Raw genomic sequence first — 23,290 nt, 5'->3', positions numbered from 1 at the left:
GCTGTCACATCAGCACATGGCTCTCACACATATGATGCTGTTAGAGACACATGATTACTGATTTGCCGTTATAAGAGAGAGAAATCCAGCTGGCCGAGGTCCAGTCTCTGGCTTGTTAGTTTGGGATTTAAAAGCTCTGGCTCGGGCCCAATTAGTTCCTCTCTCTCTCTCTCTCCCTCTCTCTCTCTCCCTCTCCCTCTCCCTCTCTCCACTTACTTTGCCGTCACGACTGTGGTGTCGTATCCAACACACAGCTCTGCACAACACACTCTGTTACTGTGCTTAAAACAAACCCGCAAGGATGAGTTATTTGTCTCGTCACTTGTAATTGGTAAATGTTATAGAGTAAGTTAAAATGCCAAAAAGTATATTTACAGTACGTAGCACTTTCCTCGTCTTCGTGCTGACACAGTGTTGTCAATCACGCGAGTTATTCGAGTCACTGTTGCCTTAGTTCCAACCGGTCTGGTTATTCTCCTCCGACCTCTGGCATCAGCGAGGCATTTTTGTTATAGTTGTTTTCCTTTTTTGGACCATGATCCTTTTTTTTTTTTATAAAGCCTAGAAATGGTTGTGCCTGAATGTTCCAGTAAATCAGCAGCGGTTCCTGAAATACTCCCGTGTTAGTTAGTTAGTTAGTTAGTTAGTTAGTTAGTTAGTTAGTAAGCGGTTGAACGGGTGTACCTAATAAAGTGGTGATATGCACACAGTTGTGACAAATAATCAGATTTTGTTTTAACGTTGAAGTTACAACGTTACGACGTCATATTTGTCTTATAAATAAAATATGCACCAGCATCTTTGTAACCTTTTAACCTCCCAGTACGATCCTTTGACAAAATAGCACAACATGAACTGATGGAAAATCGAATTACGGTTTGAAACGCTCTCTGTTTCTCTCCGTTTGGTCACGGTATCTTTTCGTTTAGCGGCGACTGCAGCTGTGGAATGTGAGTCGTGAGTCTTGTTTACCTCGTCTCGTCCTCTCATGTGTTTATTTTTTTATTACTTTACTTTACTTTTTACAGGCTAATAATGTGCAGCCTCTTCACTCAGCGGTTTCCTTCTTTCATATCCTGCCAATTCAGTTTCATCAACAATGTTACCCACAAAGAGCTGGTCTTTATGCATCCATCCAAAGGTGGAGGAGGACTCAGCTGGAGTTTAGGAAGTGCAGGAACGACTCTTCAAACCCGTTTACTGGCAGGAAACTGCATCACCTCTTGACCCCCGACCTCTGATTTGATGCATCCAGACTGTAGTCACATGTACTGTGAGGGTCTTTTTGTTGTTGACGCAGAGTCAAGTACGCGGACAGATTTTAAAGGAAGAAAGAAGCTTGAGACACAACGATACACACATGCTTGTGACATTTGTTCTTCATCAGCTCCGGTTATTCCCCGCTTGTATTAGACTCTTGCTTACGTACTTACCCACAAGAAGAATTTGTACTTGCGGCTCGGTGTCTTCTTGGTCCATTTGCACGTCCCTCTCACAGTATTTGCTTTGTCCTCCTCTACGTTTGTGCCACTGTAGGCAGCACTGAGGACAAACTCAAGCATGCCTTTGCTGCTTGAGAGCAATCTCCACTCCGAAAGCAGTTTTTTTCGCTGACTCACAGCTCAGCGTTTCCCTTTGTTCAGCCTTTAGTGCGAGGATGTACACAATCAAGGAGCAGACGTGTATTCTACGCCATGTTTCATCACACTGTGTGATGAGTGTGTGTGTGTGTGACCAATATTTATTTAACTTTATCAGCACGGGGAACAATGAGAGTGAGTAAATTAGAGAAGATTACGTTAATGTTGTGGACAGAATATAATCTCTGGTGCTTAGACGACACAAGCTAGAATATCACATCCTATTTCTGGCCACTTTTTTTATTATCAAACGTAACACTAATATTTTAGTGTCACTTCATGTGCTGGTGAGCTGTCAGGTTCTTTTTTCTTTTTTTTTGCATGAAAAGTTTTACTCAGACTTTTGTGTTTCACGTTGTAGGTGCGTAACCTGTGCTACATGGTGACGCGGAGGGAGAAAATGAAACACACGCTGTGCGACCTCCAGGAGAAGATCTTCCACCTGCAGATACAACTGCTGGAAGAGGACATGGCTGGAGGTAAAACACACACACACACACACACACACACTCTGAGTGTCTGCTGAGTGTGGACCACACCTGACACCTGCACAGCAAAGAACACTGGAGCTCGATTCCTTATCTGTGATCTGCAGATGACTGAGCTCATGCAGCTGTGATGAAGGTCAGGGAGAAAGAAGTCAGCTGGTTAAGTTACTGAGTTGAGTTGTAAGGTTAAGTGTTGTATTTGTACTACAACATCTTTACCACTAGTGGTACCCACGAGGGGAAATGAGATCAGAAACCGTAGTTTCTGTACAGGAGGACCCCCTTTGTTTTTAGTTAGGAGACCTTAGGATAAAGATAATTAAAGGAATACTTCACTGATTTGCATTTATGTCTGTATTACTAGAATAGGGGTAGGATTTTTAGAAAAATTGTCACTGGTGTATGGACAGCTCAGCTTTAAAATATGACTCGGATGGGTCGTGGATCTCCTGGGTCTCACTGTTTCTCTAAGTACAAATGTATGATTTGAACCATTTTCCTATGCTAACATTTGTATACACTTCACATTATAACTCACCTCCGAGCCGCTATTGTGACAGAAGTGATATTTAAGTATGAAAACTGTGTATTTACCACGTTTATGTGAAGCTGCAGCTGTCTTGCTGATGTCAGTGATCGCTCGTTGTCATGGTAATAACAGGGATGTCCTGTGGGCAAAGTCATGATAGTGAACTCATGTCAGCCTGCCCCTGTGGCTGTGTGATAGAATGTGTGTGCGTGTGTTTGTGTGTGTGCGTGTGCGTGTGCGTGTTTGCAGTGGATTGCTGACAAAGGCTGCACACACACACACACACACACACACTCAACTAAATCTTACCAACACTTTCTCCCTAACTCCTTGCACGCACACACACACACAAACACGCGCCCACGCACGCACACACACACACACACACACACACACACACACACACACACGCACACACACACACGCACACACACGCACACACACGCACACACACACACACACACACAGAGTGCAGAGCTCCTGACTCAGCAGACTGCTGCCATCAAGCCAGCACAGCTGCTGGCACAGAAAAGCCATATCTATTCACACTGCCACAGGAGTTAGATTAGAGGGTAGTGTGTGTGTGTGTGTGTGTGTGTGTGTGTGTGTGTGTGTCAGAATGAGAGGGAGCAGCAGAGAGTGAAGGATAAGGTTGTCTTCTATAATTATTTGTCGTGTCTTTCACCTCCTATCTACCTATTTCATCTCTTCTTCTCTAACCCATTTCCTTCTCTCCCTCTCAAACTCCACTGATAATTATACCATTATTGTATCGCTGGGTGTCACACTTGATTCAGCAGCTTCTCTCAAATGGAACTTAAGTAAGAAAGTACGACTGTGACCCACATGGAAGTGGCAACAAGCCTCTCAGCCACCAATAAACGTTGGTAACGAAGTTGCAAGTGTAGCAGCAACATTTGACTTCTGAAATGTCACCATATTGTTACCATATTTCTCCTTTTCTCCCAACAATAACACACGAGGATCTCCCTCCATCCTATATTGACTGTTCATCTCCTTTATGTTTCCACTTTGGGAGTAAATTGCACAGACTTTGGTCATATTTTTCTTTATTTTAATGTATATTTATTGATTATTAATCACAGATTAGGCTTATTCACAATGTAAAATCCTAAATATCGCCTGTAGAGCTGAAACAATTCCTCGGATTAATCGATTACTTAATTACTTTTTTTCATGATTAAAACAAGATTTCTGATTGTTTCAGCTTCTTAAATGTGAGTATTTACTTCGTTTCTTTGCTCCATAAAACAAAGAAATCATTCAAACTCAAACATTTTGGTTTTGTGGACAAAACAAGTCATTTCCAGCTCTCACTGTCGTTTATCTAGCTCCACCTGTACCAAAAAAATACGTACCGAACCGGAACCGTTTAAGTTTCAAGGCCACTAACTATTCTCAGAAAGTTTGTGTGTATGTGAGAGAGAGAGAGTCTGTAAGAGAAAGACAGAAAATAAGGACAGAGGAGGAGAACAATGAGAAGGGACAAGAAGGGGATGGGATGAAAAACGAGCCAGAAATGGTGCTGATGAGAGAGGAAAGAATAATGCGAGTGTGAAGGGACAGAAGAGAGGGCGGAGAACGGAAGGAGAAGGCAGAATGAGAGAGGCAAGAAATTCTCGCGTTTCTTTAATGAGCTCGGTTAAGAAATGGGACACAGTGGCTACTCGCTGCAGTCCAGCGTACCTAGAAAGAGGGGAAAATTAATCACACACTTCAAAAAGATGAATCCCCCCCGGTGCTGTTGCACTTTCGGAACTATAGAGGGGAAGGCAGTTCGCAGGGAGGGATAATAGTGCAGAGATGGAGAGAGAGAGAGAGAGAGAGAGCCAAAAAAGCCAAGATCTGACAAAACAGTGTTTAAAAAGGTTTCCACTGCTGATAGTTAGATTTGTGCTGAGATTACAACCTGCAGGGGGAAAAGCTTCCTCAAGTTCAAGAGAACAGAGCCTGCAGGCGTCCTCCAAAACCCAAAGACTTAGTTTCCTCCTCCTTTTTTTCAAGCAGCAGAACAGGATCAGATTAGGAGGGGTAAAAAAAAAAAAAAAATGGGGAAATTGTTGGAAAAATGAACTATGGTAGATGAAAGGATAAGACGGTCGCTCTGTTAAAACACAAAAGGACAAAAAGAAGAAGAAGAAATGACATTATAGGAGCTTTGCAAAGGAAGGCGTCTCTCGGGAGTTCCCTCACAGATCCCCTGGCGTTTAATGGCCCCCGCAATTTCAGCAAAAGCCATAAAATAAATTGGAAAACTGGGTACAAGTGTCGGTCTGGTAGATGTAACAGAAAAGAGTTTAACAGAGTAACACAGCACTTGTGACACCTGCACGCTAACGACACACGTCAGACTGAGGTTTCACCCGACCAGAACCTGCAACCTCAGCTGTTCCTCCATCTTCACGGTGTAGGCTTTAGACTTAATGACAAACCAACTGTTGCCTCTTCCGGATACAGATGTTTTTAACAGAGTCAGGTAAAAAAATTGGTGATATTAATTCAAAAATAGCTTTTGTAGAGAACCGGGTCAGCGCATTAAATCTCCATCTCCTATTCAACGTGTTGAAAATGAGTCGTGGGTACTCTTCATCACGCAGGCTCAGCCGTGGATAGTTTAATGAATATTCATGGAAGATTCATTCCAGATTCAAAGCACGAGAACAAAATGAGAGATCCTTGTTCCTTTGGGTGGGAAAAGTAGAAAGAGTTCTGAAAAAGGTTTATGTGTCTTCTCAAAGGGTTTGTCGTGAATGAAGGGGACACAGCAGAGATGTTGTCCTCATCTCACGTCACAGCTTTATGGTTGCTTTATTGGCAAATCAGCCTCTATTCTGTTTAAAATGAAAATGAGAATAATGATGTAAAAATGACCATTCCCTCTGATATCACAGTCGCATTTCCTGTCAGAATAATCGTTCAGCCCTGACATAAACATGCAGGGATGCTTTTCTTTTCTAAATAGTGAGCAGTGTTCTGCAAACAAATCCACTTTCACACACACACACACACACACACAGTCAGTGGGACGTCTCTCTGTGGTCTTCGGCTCAGCTTCAGTGAAGTGTGTCCTCCTCTTCCTCCTGGTCCTCGTCCTCCACGCTAAAGCAAGCATGAGGAAAACCTGCTGCTGCCTGTGACAGACACACACACACACACACACACACACAGTGTTTTAACAGTTTTCAATTTTTCCTTTTGTTTTACTTTTGATTTTCGTTTTAATTTTATTGTAAATGCTTAGTTTTAGTTAAAGTGCCTTGTTATATGATGATGGACAAATGATGAACAACTGTCTCTGAATCAAATATAACAGTCATATAACAAAATGTGCATCAAACTGCTGCAAATAACCAAAAAAGGAACAGGCTGATGCACGTGGCTTATTTTTAAACATCTATTTATTTTACATTTTAAACTTTGTTTGAACCCCAAAAGAGTTTTTTTACACAATTGCAACTTTACCCCCAAAAGTGACACACGTCTGTATTTAATATTTGTTCATACATAATCCTCGTAAATTATAATCTTCCTCCTCTTAGTTTAAAGAATATCAAACAGGACGAGTTTCAGTCACCGCACAAAGAGTGAATGAAATGACCCAAATGTTGACAAATGATCATAAACAAATAAATGTTGTGCCAACACAACACACACACACACACACGGACATGACACACAGCAGTGGCAGAGTGAGTTAGTCGCGCACACACACAACTCTCAGTGTTTGTGTAAAACAGCAGGAGACGTCACAAAGACGAGGGCTTCCCCCGTCACAGAGTGAGATCATCACTGTACTTTAGATCTGAGTCAGTGCAGTGACACTGAGTGTGACTGCACACGACCGCAGCATCAGCAGCAGCATCAGCAGCAGCAGCAGCAGCAGCAGCATCAGCAGTGTTTCCTCACATGCTGTGTGTGTTTGTGTGTGTGTGTGTTCAACCTACACGTGTTTGCATCTGCACATTTCAGCAATACCGTAAAAACAGCTGCTGTAGATCTGCAGCTGTTTTTATACTGTTTTAGGGAAATGGCTTTCAAGCTTAATGCCAACAAATAACTGACTGAAGTCCCTTTAATAAAGTGACTTTACCATTTAACACCTAAGCCTCAAAATGTCCTTTTATTTCAACCATTAAAGGGAATAACGTTCAATATCTGGCAGTTATTTTACAATTTACTGCTTGTTAAACTAGTGCACTAACTATTTAAAATTGAGAAAAAACACTGTAGTTGTACATGAACACCAGATGTTGTGTTGAATTTGAAATTTGAACAGTATAAAACATATTTATAATAAAAAAAGAATCAGTTTTTAACGTTCTTGTTTTTTTTTTACAATGTTTAGCTTTAAATAAGCAGTTTTAATACATATAAGGTTGTATTATTTTCGTATCATACAATGTACTCATAAAGATAACTGTGACAGGGTTTACGCTAAGAACACTAAGATGATATAAACGTCTATATATATATATATATATATATATATATATATATAGTTAGTTATAACATATATTACATTGGTTTGATGTTAATTATAGTTTTTAGTTCATCATTGTTACTAATAGCATGCTGTTTGACAGTATTCTGCAGTATAATCAGAGTATTTATCCCTATCAAAGCAGTTTACCGGACTGAACGGTTGCACTCTTTCATCATGTGCACGTGTGCATCATTGTTTGCTGTGTTACCTGCAATAACTCACAGCTGGAGGCAGCGAGTGAGGTCTCCTGCAGTGAGAGGAAAGATCACAGCGTGGAGGCGCTCTGCAGGACTCTGTGACATGATGTGTGTGTGTGTGTGTGTGAGTGTGACTGACACGCAGCTCGTGTGTTTGTGTGCATAATACGCGCTCGCTCTCTTTCCTGAGAGGCCATGCTTTCTGACAGGGTGTCACACACACACACGCACGCGGTGTTGTTTTTATTTTTCTTGTTTTTTAATAAGTCAGGTGGACTCGTGTTAGATTTTTGATTTCGATACCGACCGTGTATACGAGAACATGCAGCATGGTGCGTCCACACACACATAACCTGGAATAATAACGTGTTTTCTTTACACACACAACCTCAATTTCATTTCTATATTATGTTGTGCAAAGAATTTGTTAAGTAGTCATCAGGAAGCCTTGTCCTATTTGCATAGTCGGGGAAAAAAGTATGTGGGACATGAGGGAGGACGAATTTCAACATTATTATATAAAGTAATTACCAATTCTAATGCACGTGAAGGTATTACATCAGGGGTGTCCAAAGATTAAGATTTCCAGGGGCCAGTGGACCCTTCAGACTTTTTTTTAACAGTAAAAGTTACACACAAATGCACTGTTTTATGTATTTGATGTCTTTAAATGGCAATGTAACCGAATCTAAGTCATGCAGGAGTGAGAAAATGAAATAAAATCCACCTTTATTTCACATATGGAGTCAGATAACATAATAGAAATGAATATGTCAGAGCTGGGTTGTGAACTCAGGACTCAAAGTGCAACTCTTTACCAGCTGATCTAATGGGAGGGTCGTGATTGGCCCACGGGCCAGACTTTGGACGTGCCTGGATTCTCATTACCGAGCTACTCCCTGGTTATTACTTAGGAAATAACACGGTATTACTATGGAATTAATATAATCTCCTTATTACAACAATATTGTTAATACCAATGTTTTTTTTATTTCATTATTTCAGGTCCAGGGTGTAAGACAACAAACAAACCTGGTATTATTTTGTTCTCCTGGTAAATCTGTTGTTTTTCGGGGTTAGTTTGTAACCGTGTGCGTTCGCTGCCTGTCCTGCAGCCACACGCTGGTCTATGAGTTTGTTTTCAGCCTTTGAGGATTCCTCCTCCTGCAGCATGCTGCTCGTGCACGGCGATGTCAGTGTGTAAAATAAAACAAAAAAAACAGCTCACTCTCAGGAGCCTCCAGCTCCAAAACCACAAGTTCTGGAGAGCACAGCGACACAGTCCAGTGCAGGAAAGAGAGCAGTATGTGGTAAATAAGTGCAAACTCAGTCCTCAGGCCTTAAATTCTCTCTCTTCCTCTCCTTTTCTGTCTCCTTCTGGCAGCTGTCTGTCCTCAGCGTTGATTTGGTGGGAAATGAATTTCAACATGATCTGAAAAAAACACTCAGTAAATTCATTTGTTTTCTGAAACTGAATAAATCGTCTAAAAATCATTCTGTGTCTCCCAGCAGAGAAAAGCCAGAAGGGAGAAAAGAGGAAACAGAATGGAGGAGTGAAGGAGAAAGGGAAGGAGAGAAGGAAGAGTAGTCCTGAGAAGAAAAAGGAGAGGTGGAAGTCGGAGAACGGCTCCCTGCTGAAAGAGCTAGGTACACTGTGTGTGTGTGTGTGTGTGTGTGTGTGAGGTCAACAGGTCAGCGCTGTCACAACCCTCATGCATCAATAATTCATTTAAGGCCGGGTTTCAAATTTGCCCGTGAGTAAACGCAATTATTAAAACCACCAGAGTCAGAAATCTGAGTCTCATCGCGATGAGGACGTACAGAGCTGTCGTTATCACTAGTTTTAACCAAATTCTGTTTCCCTCTCGTTTCCCTCTCGTACTCCTGCGCTGTAAAAAGAAAAGAAAAAAGTGTGTAGAGCCTCTTTAATAATCAGAGCCGTGATACATCAATCTGCCGGCTGTGTGTCGTGACGCGGACGAGAAAGCTACAGCGAGACTGGATGTTATGAAAAATGTCACCTCGGTAAATCACGCAGACTTCCTCTCCGCTTTTCTATCATGAATAAATCACCGTGTTCCAGAGATAGTAGAAGTAGAGACCGTCCTTTACAGTATGGTGCAGCAGCAGATGGCTGCACGGAACACTGTAGTATTTAGTGTCGTACAACATGCAAATCAGAGCGGTCACTCAAAGTGGGAGCGCGGCAGCTGTGCGAGGATCAAAAGAACTGTGATCGGCTTGTTATGACTGATGATCATTTTCCTTTTTTTTTAACGCTGGAAATTAAAGTATCTCACACGCGGTCGTTCAAACGCAGATTCGGTCGCAAACTTTCGACATGATTTGAGCTCCAAATCAATACTTACAGTCACTACAGTGGACTCCTTTTAACCCCTTATGTAAACCGTGCCACGTATGTAGACTACATGTCTGTGTAAAAATCAATATTGTCTTTTTTGTTTGGCCGAGAAGAAGGTGGGCAACTTTGAATTTGTTGCCATTTTAATGTTTTTATTCACCCAAAGCTGTATTTTCGGGTGTAAAATCCCCTAAAAAGTACATGTGGTTTGGTTTCAGTAAGCACCCAGTATAATCCGTGTATCAGACGTTTTTTAAAATTAAATGAAAAATGAAAGAAAAAACAGATAATGCCACATTTCCCGTTTTTGATTTTTACGCAAGTCAAAATGGGAGTGGTCCGTGACAGGGGAGGAGCTTCACACGGGACGACGATCATAAAACTGTCTGCAGATCAACAAAAAAAATAGTTGACGGAGTAAAGTTCACAGAAAGTTCGACGACACTATCCACTATGCACATGAGATATGAGACATCATCATTTCCACGTATGACAAACACCGATCAATGTTTTTCAGCATTTTCTGACATTTTATGGACCAAATGATTAATCGGGAAAATAATCCACAGATTAACCGATTATGGATCATTTTGACTCATTGGGACCAGGTCTGGAATTAGGTCTGGAGTTCTTCGACGTTGTTTGAAGTTCCACTATTTAGTATTTCAAGTACAATAGCAGTAAATAATAAATGCTAATTTACTTCTCCTCAATATTAGTACAAATCAAAACCTATAAGTTCAAGTAAATGACGCACGGTGTATGTTATTATTATTATTGTGGAAGAAAATCAAAATAATGAGCATGTACTGTAGATAATGAAGTTGTTTCCCAGCAAAGGAAAAACAGACGTTGTGATAAAACTGCGTCTCTGTTTTTTTTTTTGCTTCCACGCGCAGGATGTTCAGTGAATGGATTTTTATTTATTACATAACACCTTATTAGATCCCTGCAGTGACTGTGGGCTGCACAATTACTGCACTTTGATTAATGGAGATTTGATGACTCAGTGGCCGCTCTGATATCATTTATCTTGGTGTGTAAAAGCAGCTGAGTGCTGGATAATAGTTATATTAGTTTTAACGGTAAATTCTCGGGCCAGCTCAGCAAAAAAAAGACACATTCCTCTCTCTCACTCTCTGTGTGTGTGTGTGTGTGTGTGTGTGTGTGTGTGTGTGTGTGTGATGTGACGTGCAGAACACACGTGTCACGTAAAGTGTGAAGAGCTCACTTCCTTCCTGTGATCGTGGAAAACAAACACGACAGGAAGCTGCAACAAAGACTTCCATCACTGCCATCAGGGGTTCAAACCTGGAGCTGCTTTTTACAGCGAAGCTTAACCTCACGCACATGTTAACACCATCAGAGAAATTGAGTTTTTGTATATGTCTCAGTATTTATGCATCATATAACTCATGTTCAATTTAAATATAATTACTATACAGGAAAAGGTTTAAAAGTAACCGTGATATTATATTATATAGTTTAAGCGAAACGAGCAAAGTTTACAACAACAAAAGCTGCAAAACACAAACGGAAGAACAGAAAGAAGAGTTGTTATGATGTGTTTTTTTGCTGTTAATGCAGAAACGGTTTAAAGTGAATGGAGGATTAGAGACAATCCCCTAATCTTGCTGCTAATTTGGAACAGAAAGCCCAAAAATGAACACGATAACTAGTTTATATCCAATAATAATTCTATGAATCAGCAAAATAATTGTCACCGAACTTACATTTATGTCTTAGTCTAAATGATTAAATGAAAAAAGGTGAAACCCACTGAAAGTGCTGCAATGATAACATGAGTGTCAACATGAGTGATGTTTAAAACGACAAAAACAATTGTGAATTCTTATTCATTATTATGAACTTTTATTAATATAATATAATGTAATTATTCATTCTACTCATGTATAACATATAGATACACAATCATGAGCGTCATCATATGTGCAAGACATAATCTGGCAGAGATGTTGTTGAGCTTCACACAGGACATCCCGTCAAACTGAACCACTTCCTCAGACACGAGGTTCTGCCTCATTAGGACCAGGTTTCGGTCTCCATGAGGACTGCTGGTCCTGACAGAGTCAGTGTTTATGCCAGAGCGATGACGCAGGACTGTGTCCGTATGTTTCCGTGTTTGGGCAGAGCTGCGTGTCACGGCGCTAACAGTCCTTTCCTGTCAGAGCGAATACGATCAATAAACACTGACGATAACAGAGGACAAGGAGAGTCTTTTTTGCTCCGCCTCACTTTCTTCCTGTTAGGATTTTATCTCCTATCTCCTTGTTTCCCTCTCTTCTCATCTGTTTTTCACAGTTCCAGCTCTCTCTCTCTCTCTCTGTCTCTTCTTTATTTATGTAATGTATGTTGCTCTGTGTTATCTCTCCCCCTCTTTGTGTTTATTCTTCCATCCTCTGTCCTCAGTCCATCAGTGTCTCGCTCTTTCAGAGGGACAGAGAGCGCAGGCTGATGGAGAATATGGATGAATCCTGCCTCAGTGTCTGTCTTTGCATGTGTCTGAATCTCGTGCGTCCGTGTGTCTCAGGCCATCTGTTCTCTGTCGAGTCTGGTCCCGTCTCCCAAAGCTTTGTCTTCCTCTCACTGTGTTGGGATCAAGAAGAGCAACATGTACCATAACTCCTCCTCTCTCTCTCGCTCTCTCTCAGATGCGATCGTCACTGTTTATTAGCGGGGCCCCGTGTGCCTGTGGTGGATGCCAGCAGGGGAAATTTAAAGTTTTCATCTTAAACCAGTTTAAAAATCCACTCTAATCTGCATGTTTTTGTAAGAACACCAAGAATCACACCGCTACAGAACCGGCTGCACTGAACTAAACCAAATAAAAAGAAGTGTTGTTTTTCCCCAGGATTATTATTGAACTAAATTAAGATACTTTATGCGAGCCGTGTGTTTGTTTACGTTGGAAATGACAAACAAAAGTCAGGGACACTCATGCATAAGGGGTCTACAACCTTCAGTATGAAAAGAGAACATTTTTGTCCCCTCGCCGCCCAAATAAAATGAATCTGGAGCCGCGAAAGAACCCATTTGACCCATAAAATTCAGATAATATCACATTTAAGGTATACGACATGCAAAATAATGACAGTTTGTTGCATGAAGAACTCCCAAAAGGAAACTGTGGACATTTCATTGCTGCCAACCTTTTATAAAGTAAAGCAAAAAGCTACTTATGTAGACCTGGTCTTTCTATTGTTTGTGGAAAATGAATGAAATTGAAAGTATTGAAATAAATACATCAATATTTGGATTTGATGATAGTTCATGCTTGAGAAAACCCTGTAAATAATATGTGGAGACATAGACGTGATGCACAGAATATTAAAAACACTTTTATTCATCACCTTGATCTTTAAATACGAGGTGTTCACTTTGAAAGAAGAAAATAAATTAAAAATGAACTATAAAGCTACAGGGAGCCACTGCAGAACCCTGAAGAGCCACATGTGGGCTGTAGAGCCACAGATTGCAGACCCCTACTCTACGTATTTGAACACTTCCACAGAAAAGACTGAAGAAACAAAATGAAAGAAGTGATCTTTAGGGCTCTGAGAAGAAGTGTTTTATGTTGTAAAACAGCAAAAAAAAATTGGCACGGTGGCATGTTGTCCGCTTCCCTCCTTCCTCCTTTGAACTTTCTCTTTCTCTCTCCTCTGCCTCCTCCTCTCCTGTCGTCTTCACACTTCCTCCTTCGTCACCTTGTCCCTCCCTCTGAGCTGTCCTGACTCCTTCAGAGATGTGTGTGTGTGTGTGTGTGAAGCATTGAAGATTGGAAGGTTGGAATGAAAGAAAAGAGGACTGTGCTGCACACACACACACACACACACACACACACTTAAGGTTTTGTTTGAGGACGTAAAGACGGACGATAACTTTGTGCTATTATATATAACCTTTTAATTAATCCTAATCTTAGTTATTAGAATAAAAATGTGGGCACAGGGGAGAAGAGGTGATAGATTCCCTCTTAATCTGCTTTCTCTGAATACTCCTAATCTCAACTATACTGTGTGTGTTAATGGATTTGAGTGTCTGTGTGTGTGTGTGTGTGTGTGTGTGACGGAGTGAGAAAGTCAAAATGTCACAGACACACTCGCAGCAGTGCTGAGGCAGCACTTTCACATCCCATAATGATGTCTCCTAATCTTACACACACACACACCAGACACACACATTTTGCATTATTTGTGTGGACACTCATTGACATAATGCGTTCCCTCATCCCCTTACCCTTACCTTAACCATCCCAACTAAGTGCCTAACGCTAAACCTTAAACCTAAAACCTGGTCTTAATCCTCAAAAAGCCTGTTAAAGTTGTGTGGACGAGCCATAATGTCCGCAGAAGGTCGAGATGTCCTCATAAAGATAGGTTTGCTTTGTCCACGCAGCCTTATAAACACATGTACACACACACTGAACCCACACTCACACACATACCATGATGATGTCACAGATGTTTTTGTTCTGTACTGTTCTAAAATACATTCATATGAACAAATCTATATTATCATTTGAATGAAAGTGACTGTTTTCAATTGATGGAGTGAATTGAAAGTCGTTGCTGCTTTACATTTATACTCTGTACCTTCTGACACTTTTAGAGCAACTTTTCCCATGTCTGTTTTATTTATTCTCCCTCTTCTCTCCATGCTCTCCCTCTGCCTCGATCCTCCTTTCTCCCAACTCTTATCCCTCGCCCCTTCCTTCAGGTTTGTCAAAGTCCTTCCCGTTGGACAACTCTTTGTTTGACAGCTGGCTCGCCCAGTCGGTTCAGATCACCGCTGACGACATGCTGAGCCAGTGGGCTCTGGGCGCCCAGCACGGAGAAAAGAGCGGCAGCCTGCTCTCCGACCAGGTACGGCTTCAGCCTTCAGCAGCAGCAGGTGGTCGTGGTGGCGAAAGGTGTCTCGCCTGTGTCTGACTTGACCGTGCAGTCAAGTTAGACCCAGTTCAGACCTGGAATTATCATCTATATTCGGTCATAAAACGTCGTTTTGTCCTGACGCGACGGGTAATTCTGTCCACATGTGATCTGATCCCAAAGCACAGATGTTATTATCAGGTCTGAATGTGGCCGTATTGGAAAATTAAGTTTTCTGAAATCAGTCTTTTATTGCTTTAGGTAAAGGTTGTTTTTAGTCGAGTAAGAGTTCAAAATCCTCCGCTGAACTCATGTCTGCATGAGCAGAAAAAAATGTGTAGGCGAGATTATTAAAGAGTCATTTCATAATAAGCCTGAAGAATCTCATTTTAATGCACCGTTCAAGACTTGGAGATTAGTCATCAAACAGTCAGAACTGTGTTTGAGACTGAAGTGTTTGTACTTTGTCATGTTAACCAGGTAGAAAATTGAATTCTTCATTAGAACTTCAACAATCAGCGGATTAATCCTCAGATGATCGGCAAACAAAATAATCTGGAACAATTTTTATTATTAAATACATGTTTTAGTCATTTACAAACAGCAAAAAATACTCACAGGAGGATTTCCTCTGGAAATGATAATGTAAATTATCATCAGATTGGGTTTGTGAAGTAAGCGCTCGCATGTGAAACCACTCTTGCACCTTTTATGTAGGATTATTTCAACAACCCAGAGATTTGATCTTCATGTGAGTGGATTTTTGTGCTCGCATGATGTTTGCTGGATTCTCGCGGTGGGTGGATCCGTCAGATGAGAGAGAGAGAGAGAGAGCTGGTGGTCAGAGCTGAGCTGCTGCACTGTTCCTGACCCACTGTTCTCCTCAGGAATGTGTTTTGTTTGTGTATTGATTGGCAGGGGGCTCCGGCCAGAGAGCATGATACAAACTCAATTGTTGGGAAATGTGTCATGGAAGAGAATAACAAACCAAAGACAAACGAACAGGAACATGGTTATTTTTCAGACAAGCAGAATGAGACGTTGACCTGGACCATGAACACATTTATAGACACAGTGTAAAAATGTACTTGTACCTAAAGTAATTCAGCTCTGTTTTCTTTCTTTTTTAACCCTTAAGAGTTCCGAGGAACATTTCCTGCCATTCTGTTTTTTATTTGTTGAATGAATATAGCGCATCTTTTCTAGAGGATATTCGTCTTTGGTAAACTTTAGAACTGTCATCCCAGTTTCTTAAATTAGCCTAAAATCTGCTAAGCTACACAAGAATTTACTAATTTGTTCCTAGCGGTAGAAAACGGCACCTTCCCAAAAACAGCTGTAAAAACATTATATATATAATGTTTTTTTTTCCTTTAAACAAGTCAATCTTTTTAATATATGCCAGTCTGAAATATACATATCAAATATTAATAACATTTTGAAACTTTAACCCAAATATACAATATTACAGCAGTTTTGGAGAAGTTGATTTTTTTTTTTTTTGAATCTGACACTCTCAAAAAATTTACAATGCATCATAATCAATGTTTCTGTTAATAATTGATCAACCTCAGGGTCTAATAATAATTATAATCTAATTCTCTTTGAAATGTATTTTATGGAAATTAATGTAGTTTTTTTGGGGTTTTTTCATAAAAAAAAAAAAAAACAGCAGATTTGTTTAAACTGGCCTTTAAAGGGTTAAAATTTCCAAAATATTATTAACATTTGATATGTATATTTCAGGTTGAAGTAGCTGTAAAAGATTGACTCGTTTAAAGTGTAAAAAATATGAATATATGATATTTTTACAGCAGTTATGGGGAAGGTGGCATTTTCTGCCACTAGGAACAAATTAGTAAGTTTTTTAAAGGAATCTCCTCCATCTCTGATCCCTGTCCTCCCACACCTCACTCTCCATCTTCTCCTCCTCTCACGCAGCTCCTGCAAGGCGAGGAGAGCCTACTGAATCTCATGATGGAGAACTCCATGCAATCCACCTGGAAAACGCCGCAGCTGGGCCGGAAACGAGCGAGCAACAAGCCGCGCGCTCGTGGACAATCTACTGCCCCCGCCCGCGCTCAGACGCTCCTCTCTGCGGTGGCCAACTCCACCGCCAGCAGCCCCTCCACCGCAAAGAACCTGTGGGCTACTGTGGTGGAGGAAAAGCCTAGCTACGTGGGCCGGAGAGGGGAAAGGTCCAAAGGATCGTCGAAGGCCCTGCACCACCATCACCTTCATCACCACCAGACCAGGAGCACGGACCTCCTGGGGGACTCACCACCGCAGCCGCCCATCTCCAAAATGGATTCCTGTCACATCTCGGAGGACCGCGACGCCTGGGAGAGCGACACCGCAGGGAACGGTGTTCCGTCAGCGGCCGGGTCTCCACCTCCCGTCTCCAGCCCCGGCGTCACGGCGCCTAACGGCGGAGGCCCGCGGCTCCGTCTGCTGCGCCAGGGTAAGTCAAGAGAGAGGAGCATCAACGGAGGTGTGGGCGTGGAGAGCCTGCAGTCCAGGCAGCTGCCACTTACGGGGAAAGACATGTCCCTGCTGGACGCCGCAGAGACTGATGGGTACTTCTCCGACGGCGAGCACAGCGATTTGGACACGCACTCCAATGGACGTAAACTCCGCCTGCCACAGTTGCATTCTGGGAGCGAGGACCTGTTGAGAAGGAGTGTGCTGGCCTCCTAAGGTTTTCAGACTCAAATCGACACACACACACAACAAAAACACACAAAATTAGAGAAGCAGACTCACGCCGGCTTATCATTTCTCCATCTGTGGCTTTTTTTTTTTTTAAACCAAATCCCTGTCACATTTACCAATCTTAGCCTCTTAGTTTTTGGGGGGAGTTTGAATGTAGCTGTATGCTTCTCCATTGGACTGTAAAAAAAACAAAACAAAAAGGCGCAATACATTCAACAAAAATAGGAAACAAACATTACTCTTAGACCTTTTTTTGTTTCGTCTCTCAGATACATTTTCTTCGTGGGTGTTGAAGTACCCGGTTCTGGCCTCATGTCTGTGGTATCTGTCAGAACAAACACTTAGGGGCATTATTATTATCATAATTATTATTATTATACTTATTCAAGCTGGTTTCAGGGTCTGCTTCTTGTTTGGCCTTTTATGGCCCGAGATACATCCACAAGTCTTTGTTTGTCTCGAAATATATTCTACACAAAAAAAAGACAATTGTGGCGTGAATCAACATATATTCAAGCTTGAAAAGCACAACTAGTCGTGAGAGCCGTTATGTAAGCACTTGGGCGTGTGTATAATAGACGTTGAATGAGGGTCCGAGGTCAATTGTTATCGCGTCGTCTCATAGACCTCACTCTCCAGCTGAAAAACACATTCCCTGCTTTTTTCCAGTTGGCGAATAATGAGACGGATTGACCTCAACTCACACAATCCAGATTGTCACACAGAGACGTAAACACACACACATAAACTCCCTGATAGCATATCCCCCCTTTTCCTCACATCTCAGAAATATCTGCTTTCAAATTCTTCCTGAGTTTGTATTTTAAGCCCCAAAATCCCTCGGAGAGAAAAATCATCGTAGAAACTCTGTGCCTTCTGTCGCTCGTCCTCCCCGTCCTCCCCCCTCGAACCCCCCGCCACCATTAACTCATACAAACCAAACAGTCAGCGAGTAGATCAATTAGTCTTTTCTTTCTTTTCAATCGGACTTGTAACAATCAAACCAAAAGAGGTTATCCTGTCAGACTGGTTACCGCGTGTCGTGTAGCCGCCGCTCCTTGTCGACCTTAACAATATTGTCTAGTGCCTGAGACAAGGATGTAAATGCAGCAGCCGTTTGCCGTCAATCAACGAAAGCTTCTGCGGTAGTTATCGAACGCAGGGCCGCGACTGTACTATCAGTGCAAAGAGCTGCCTACGCTTCTGTGCCCCCACAAGGTCAGCAGGTCAGAGTCGCTGTCGCTTAACGTCGTTTAACGGAGCTTGGTCACGTCGCACTTTGGATTAGTGGCAGTTTTCTCTCCATTGTTTATCCATATTGTTCATTATATTTCAAATTGTTTGTTTTAAAAACACCTACATTTGGGCAGAAACGCGTCATATTCCATATTTGGAGTCTCAGTTGTCAGCTTATGACCTTAAAGTGGAAAAAAACCATGTTAATTTAGTGTCTAAGTCGAAGAAAAGGCTGCAACGAACGATTCTTTTTAGAATCGATTAATCTGTCGATTCTTTTTAGAATCGATTAATCTGTCGATTCTTTTATCGTCCATAAAATGTAGTTAAAATGTCAATCAGTGTTTACCAAACCTGGAAATCTTGATGTTGTCAGACGTCTTTTCAGTTTCAATGATTTTTTTTTGCGTCAAATGGAGCAAAGAATCTAGAAAATATTCACATTTAAGAAGCCGAAAAATCAGAAAACTTGTATTAATTGTAAAAAAAAAAAGAATTAATCGATTATCAGAACAGTTGCCAATTAATTTAGACATTGACTAACGACCGAATAATGGTTTGCAGCCCATAAATATTTTTTTCAGTTATTTAAAATATGAACCAAACTGATTTTATTTAAATTAATTAATTTATTTATTTTATTGAGCACTCATGGCCCACCTGCAGAATATTTAAGGCCCACCAGGGGGCCACACCCCACACTTTGGAAATCACTGATCCTAAAGTATTGGATTATGGTTATTATTATATAATCACTCATTGCTCGTCATTACTTTTATAACTCTTGCCCAATTTAAAGTGTAGATGATTACGATTCTTCTCATTGATTATCAGTCACATCAGGATCCTGTGACGTGGCCAAGCTCTTGCGCGCCGCGTCTTTAACTCCTGTTCAAACAAAACCATGACAATGTAACAATCAAAGAATCCGCTTCAGAGGCCTGTACCTGTCTTAAGTTCATGAATTGAATTGTTTGTAATTTCTTTTTTAAACAGTTTCCGTTCTCTCGGCAGAGTTGTATTTTGTACTTAAGCGGTCCACGGTGTTCTCAGGGCTTTAAACAAATTAAAGAAGAAGAAGAAGAAGAAAAGGTACAAAACGTTTATCAAAAGAAGCGACGCGAGGCGTAGACACACGCACACGTACACGTTTTATATCATATGCTCTATAGATAGTGATACGTGTATGTCTCCAAACGTCCTTCACTGTTTGAACTCTTACATGACTACTACTGAGCGTGCTCCTTCTCTCAGTGTGACGATAATAAGCGTCACTCCTGGGTTCAGTCGCCCCCGGCCGATCATCAACTTTAGGGTCATTTTTTTAACTCGCGGTCACAGTTACGCACCGGCTCGGCGGTCACTTCCAAGAAAGGAACTTCTCTGTGAAACGTTCTCGCAGCTCAGGCCCCTCGCGTGGGGTCCAAATTGGGGACGAATGAGAAATCCCAAGTGAAAAAAAAAAAAGGGCTGCTTTGGAAATAGAGGTGCAAGTCTGTCCGCCGTACTTCCTCTGTTGTCCTTCCGTTCCTCTAAAGTGACCACGCCAAAGAGCGGCGTAAACTTCACAGACACACACGTGGAGTTTTTTTTTCCAAGATGAAGAATGTTCGATCTGGATGTCAGACGTGGGTTTTAGTCCCGGTCCCTCTCTCCGGACTTGGCTCGCTCCGCCCGAGATGCAGTCGGGTTACGAAAACACTGTAAGCTCAGGCGCGACGTCGTCGCCGCGGTGTCGCGCGAAGCCCTGTCTCTTTTTCAACGCGGACTTACACGTACGTTATTCCCCCCCCCCCCTTCAGAAAAAGCCAAATTGCTGCTGAACTGAACACATGAGATACCGCTTCTACACACACATGAACACACACTTCAGAGCTGGTATAACAGGGTTATAATGTACAAGATGACTAGTTTTTTATGTATATGTGGTCCTGACTGCATCAAGAAAAGTACGAGCTTACTCAGAGTGAAAACAACCCCCCACCCCCCAACCCCCCCCGGGAGAGTCTTTTACCAGGAGACACCGTGCAGTGTCTCTCTGTCTTCTTTGTCCTTCAGGTGTAGCCATCAGACAGACAGACAGACAGGCAAATCCGGTTTAAGAAAAAACAACAACAACAAAACACCCGTTCTCTGAATGTCAGGTTTTTAAATCAAGTTTAAAGGACAGCATAAAGACAGGACAGATGGACAATTCTCCCTTTTGGGCTTACCGCTATTAACGATCCACATGGAAACGGACCATAACAACACACACAACAACAACAACAACAACAACAACAACAACAACAACAACAACCACCGCACCAAGGAGCGAGGATGTGGTTCGGTGTCATCGCGGCACAGAATCCGCCGCCAGGTGGCGCCACGTGTGTCGCTACCCTTCATGTGTTGCTAAGACAGAAAAAAAAAAATTTTTTTTCAGTATTCAATGTTCAGAGTAGCCTGACTTTGTAGACCGCTATGTTTAGACGAGGCCTCACATGTATGGCCTTAACGTGTAGTAAGGAGCCGATGCCAAGGCTGCACAATGCTGGCAAGAAAGAAAAAGAAGAAACAAACACAGAAAAAAAGAAAAAAAAAAAGAAAGTGAAGGTGAGTTAGATTTTGCTGCTTTTTTAAGAGTCCGAGAGAAAAAAAGCATCGTAGTGCCGTCTCTGGCAGTTTGCCATTCTGATAAATTTTTGTTTCCCTAGATATTGTGCAGCCTTAGCAAACACAAACTGGTTATTATTCTGTATTTACAGTGTGGCTTCAATGCCCTCTCCTTCCGCTTTGTAGATGCTGTAGACTGGAGTCTTTTACAGGTTCTATTTTTTATTTTTTTCATCTTTTCTTTTTTAAATCAATATCCACTAGGACGACTTCAAAGCGTCGCTGTCATCTGTGTGGTTCACCGGTGTGGGTGTTGGCTCTCGGCCCAAACTGTGTGCGCTCTGATGCTCGCTGGATTTGGCAACTGTGTCGCGTTAAATGTCCTTTTTGGACGCGTCGCTTACATGTGACGACCGGCTCGGCTGAGTCGGCGCTATCGGTCGTTCTTTGCGTCAGAGTGAAGCAGAGAATCGACGTGTGAGAGGTGATAATGTTACATGTCGCATGGTTAAAGTGGCCGCAACTGATTTTTAAGCCGCACACGCTGTAGCTGGGGTCTGCAGGACACCGGTAAAGGAGTTGTTTACCTCGCTGTGAAGATGAAGGTGTGCAGCCAGTTGCCTGCAGCTCTTCATCTAACAGCTCGCTGCTGCTGCTTCTTCTTGTTCCATCACTCAAACAGAAGAAGAAACACAGACGCGCTCAAACAAACGCGCTGTATTATGTAAGTAAACTGACGTTGGAGCAGTGAACTGCTTTTTAATGTACTGCTGCATTTTACAGCTGATAATATTAAACCTATTTTGTTGCCTCACGCAACGACACATATTGTTATTGTCCGAAACACACTCACTGACACATGGGGGTGGATTCTTCCACTCAGAGGTCGCAGGTCGTCGGCGACGATCGTCGCAGGTCGTCGTCGGCTCGCGCGTCCGACACAGTTGTGAAAATTCCTTGGAAAAGACATCAGCAGCACACGAGCCGGGCACGGTTTCTCACAACTTCCTCAGCAGCACAGAGATCAGCAATTTTGTAAACGGTCAAATTTTGGGGGGGTTGAAAGTTTGATTTCCGCCGTGTCAAGAAAACAAAACGTGCTACGACTGTGCCGCCGGTGGTTTTGAGGAACCGGAAGGGCGTCAGAAAACTTGTTCATATTACAATATCTCTCTTCCTCTGTGGTTGCCTCTTCTGTGGTGTGTGGCCGTCGCCGGGTCAGCAAAGCCGGGATTAACTGGTGGTTAAAAAAAATTTAATTTCACGCCCCAAATGTCTCCAGATATTCTGTGAATGAAGAAGAAGGGACACAAAATGAAGGGTTATAGTATGAAATTTGAGACCCAGTGACTGCTTAGTGCTTCCTGTTCCTGACATCACAGACAGTCTTTGCTTCATTTACCTGCGACAGCCACACCCACCCACCCACCCACCTACTGCTGGAGTTTATATACATCTACAATAATGTACAATACTGTTCAACTACTACTACTACTGCTACTACTAGAGACATTTTAATTTTCCGTGTTTTTGAAAAAGCCTGTTTTTTTTTTTTCTTTTGTAACGCTCTAGCTGGCCACCGTGGCTTGTATCAACCTAGAAAAGCTGACTCGGTATCTGCTTCCTCTGTTTTTACTGGCGCTTCGCTCTCCTCTCTCCTTTACAGTAAAGTTCTGGCTTCAAGGTCTCAACATTTATCATAAACACACACGCGCACTGCACTGACTGAAGGTTTAGTCATACAAACGCTTCTCACGCTAGAAACGAGCTCGGCCGTCGTCGGAAATTGTGAGGAAATTCAGCAACGACAAATAATTCAATGAAATCATTTTGCCAAACAGATATTCTGCCTCTGTTATATAGATAATCTCCCTTTTTTAGCTGCTGTAATCTGTTGACAGCCCCCGTGTGACAACTTAATAACACCGTTTTTAAGCAAATACTCTCTGGTCCCAGCTTCTCCGATGCAAGAATTGATCATGACTTAGTTTTTGTGCGATGTCCTCATGATGGACGAACGTCTGCGACCTGTAACCTTTAACCCTTAAGAGTTCCTTTAAAAAACTTACATATTTGTTCCTAGTGACAGAAAATCCTAAAAACTGCTTTAAAAACATTATATATTGGGTTTTAAATGA

The 23,290-nt window shown here is 42.0% G+C and overlaps 1 protein-coding gene across 3 annotated transcripts in view; it reads left to right on the top strand.

Moving 5' to 3' along the window:
- jade2 (jade family PHD finger 2) overlaps nucleotides 1-20,540 on the top strand; it is a 136,652-nt gene extending 116,112 nt beyond the window's left edge. Inside the window, exons 11-14 of one of the 3 annotated variants that reach the window (XM_058626976.1) lie at nucleotides 2,002-2,119; nucleotides 8,871-9,005; nucleotides 14,458-14,603; nucleotides 16,551-20,540. In XM_058626976.1, coding sequence (XP_058482959.1) covers nucleotides 2,002-2,119; nucleotides 8,871-9,005; nucleotides 14,458-14,603; nucleotides 16,551-17,306 — 1,155 coding nt within the window. In that variant the 3' untranslated portion in view covers nucleotides 17,307-20,540. Of the gene's footprint in view, nucleotides 1-2,001; nucleotides 2,120-8,867; nucleotides 9,006-14,457; nucleotides 14,604-16,550 lie in introns of all 3 variants that reach the window. The other 2 variants (XM_058626973.1, XM_058626977.1) reach the window with 2 other exon arrangements.
- The last annotated feature ends 2,750 nt before the right edge of the window (nucleotides 20,541-23,290 follow it).

Source organism: Solea solea, chromosome 4 (assembly GCF_958295425.1).
Source record: "Solea solea chromosome 4, fSolSol10.1, whole genome shotgun sequence".
Taxonomy (NCBI): domain Eukaryota; kingdom Metazoa; phylum Chordata; class Actinopteri; order Pleuronectiformes; family Soleidae; genus Solea; species Solea solea.
The sequence above is the reverse complement of the archived record's forward strand: the minus strand, read 5'-3'. Positions and strand labels throughout refer to the sequence as shown.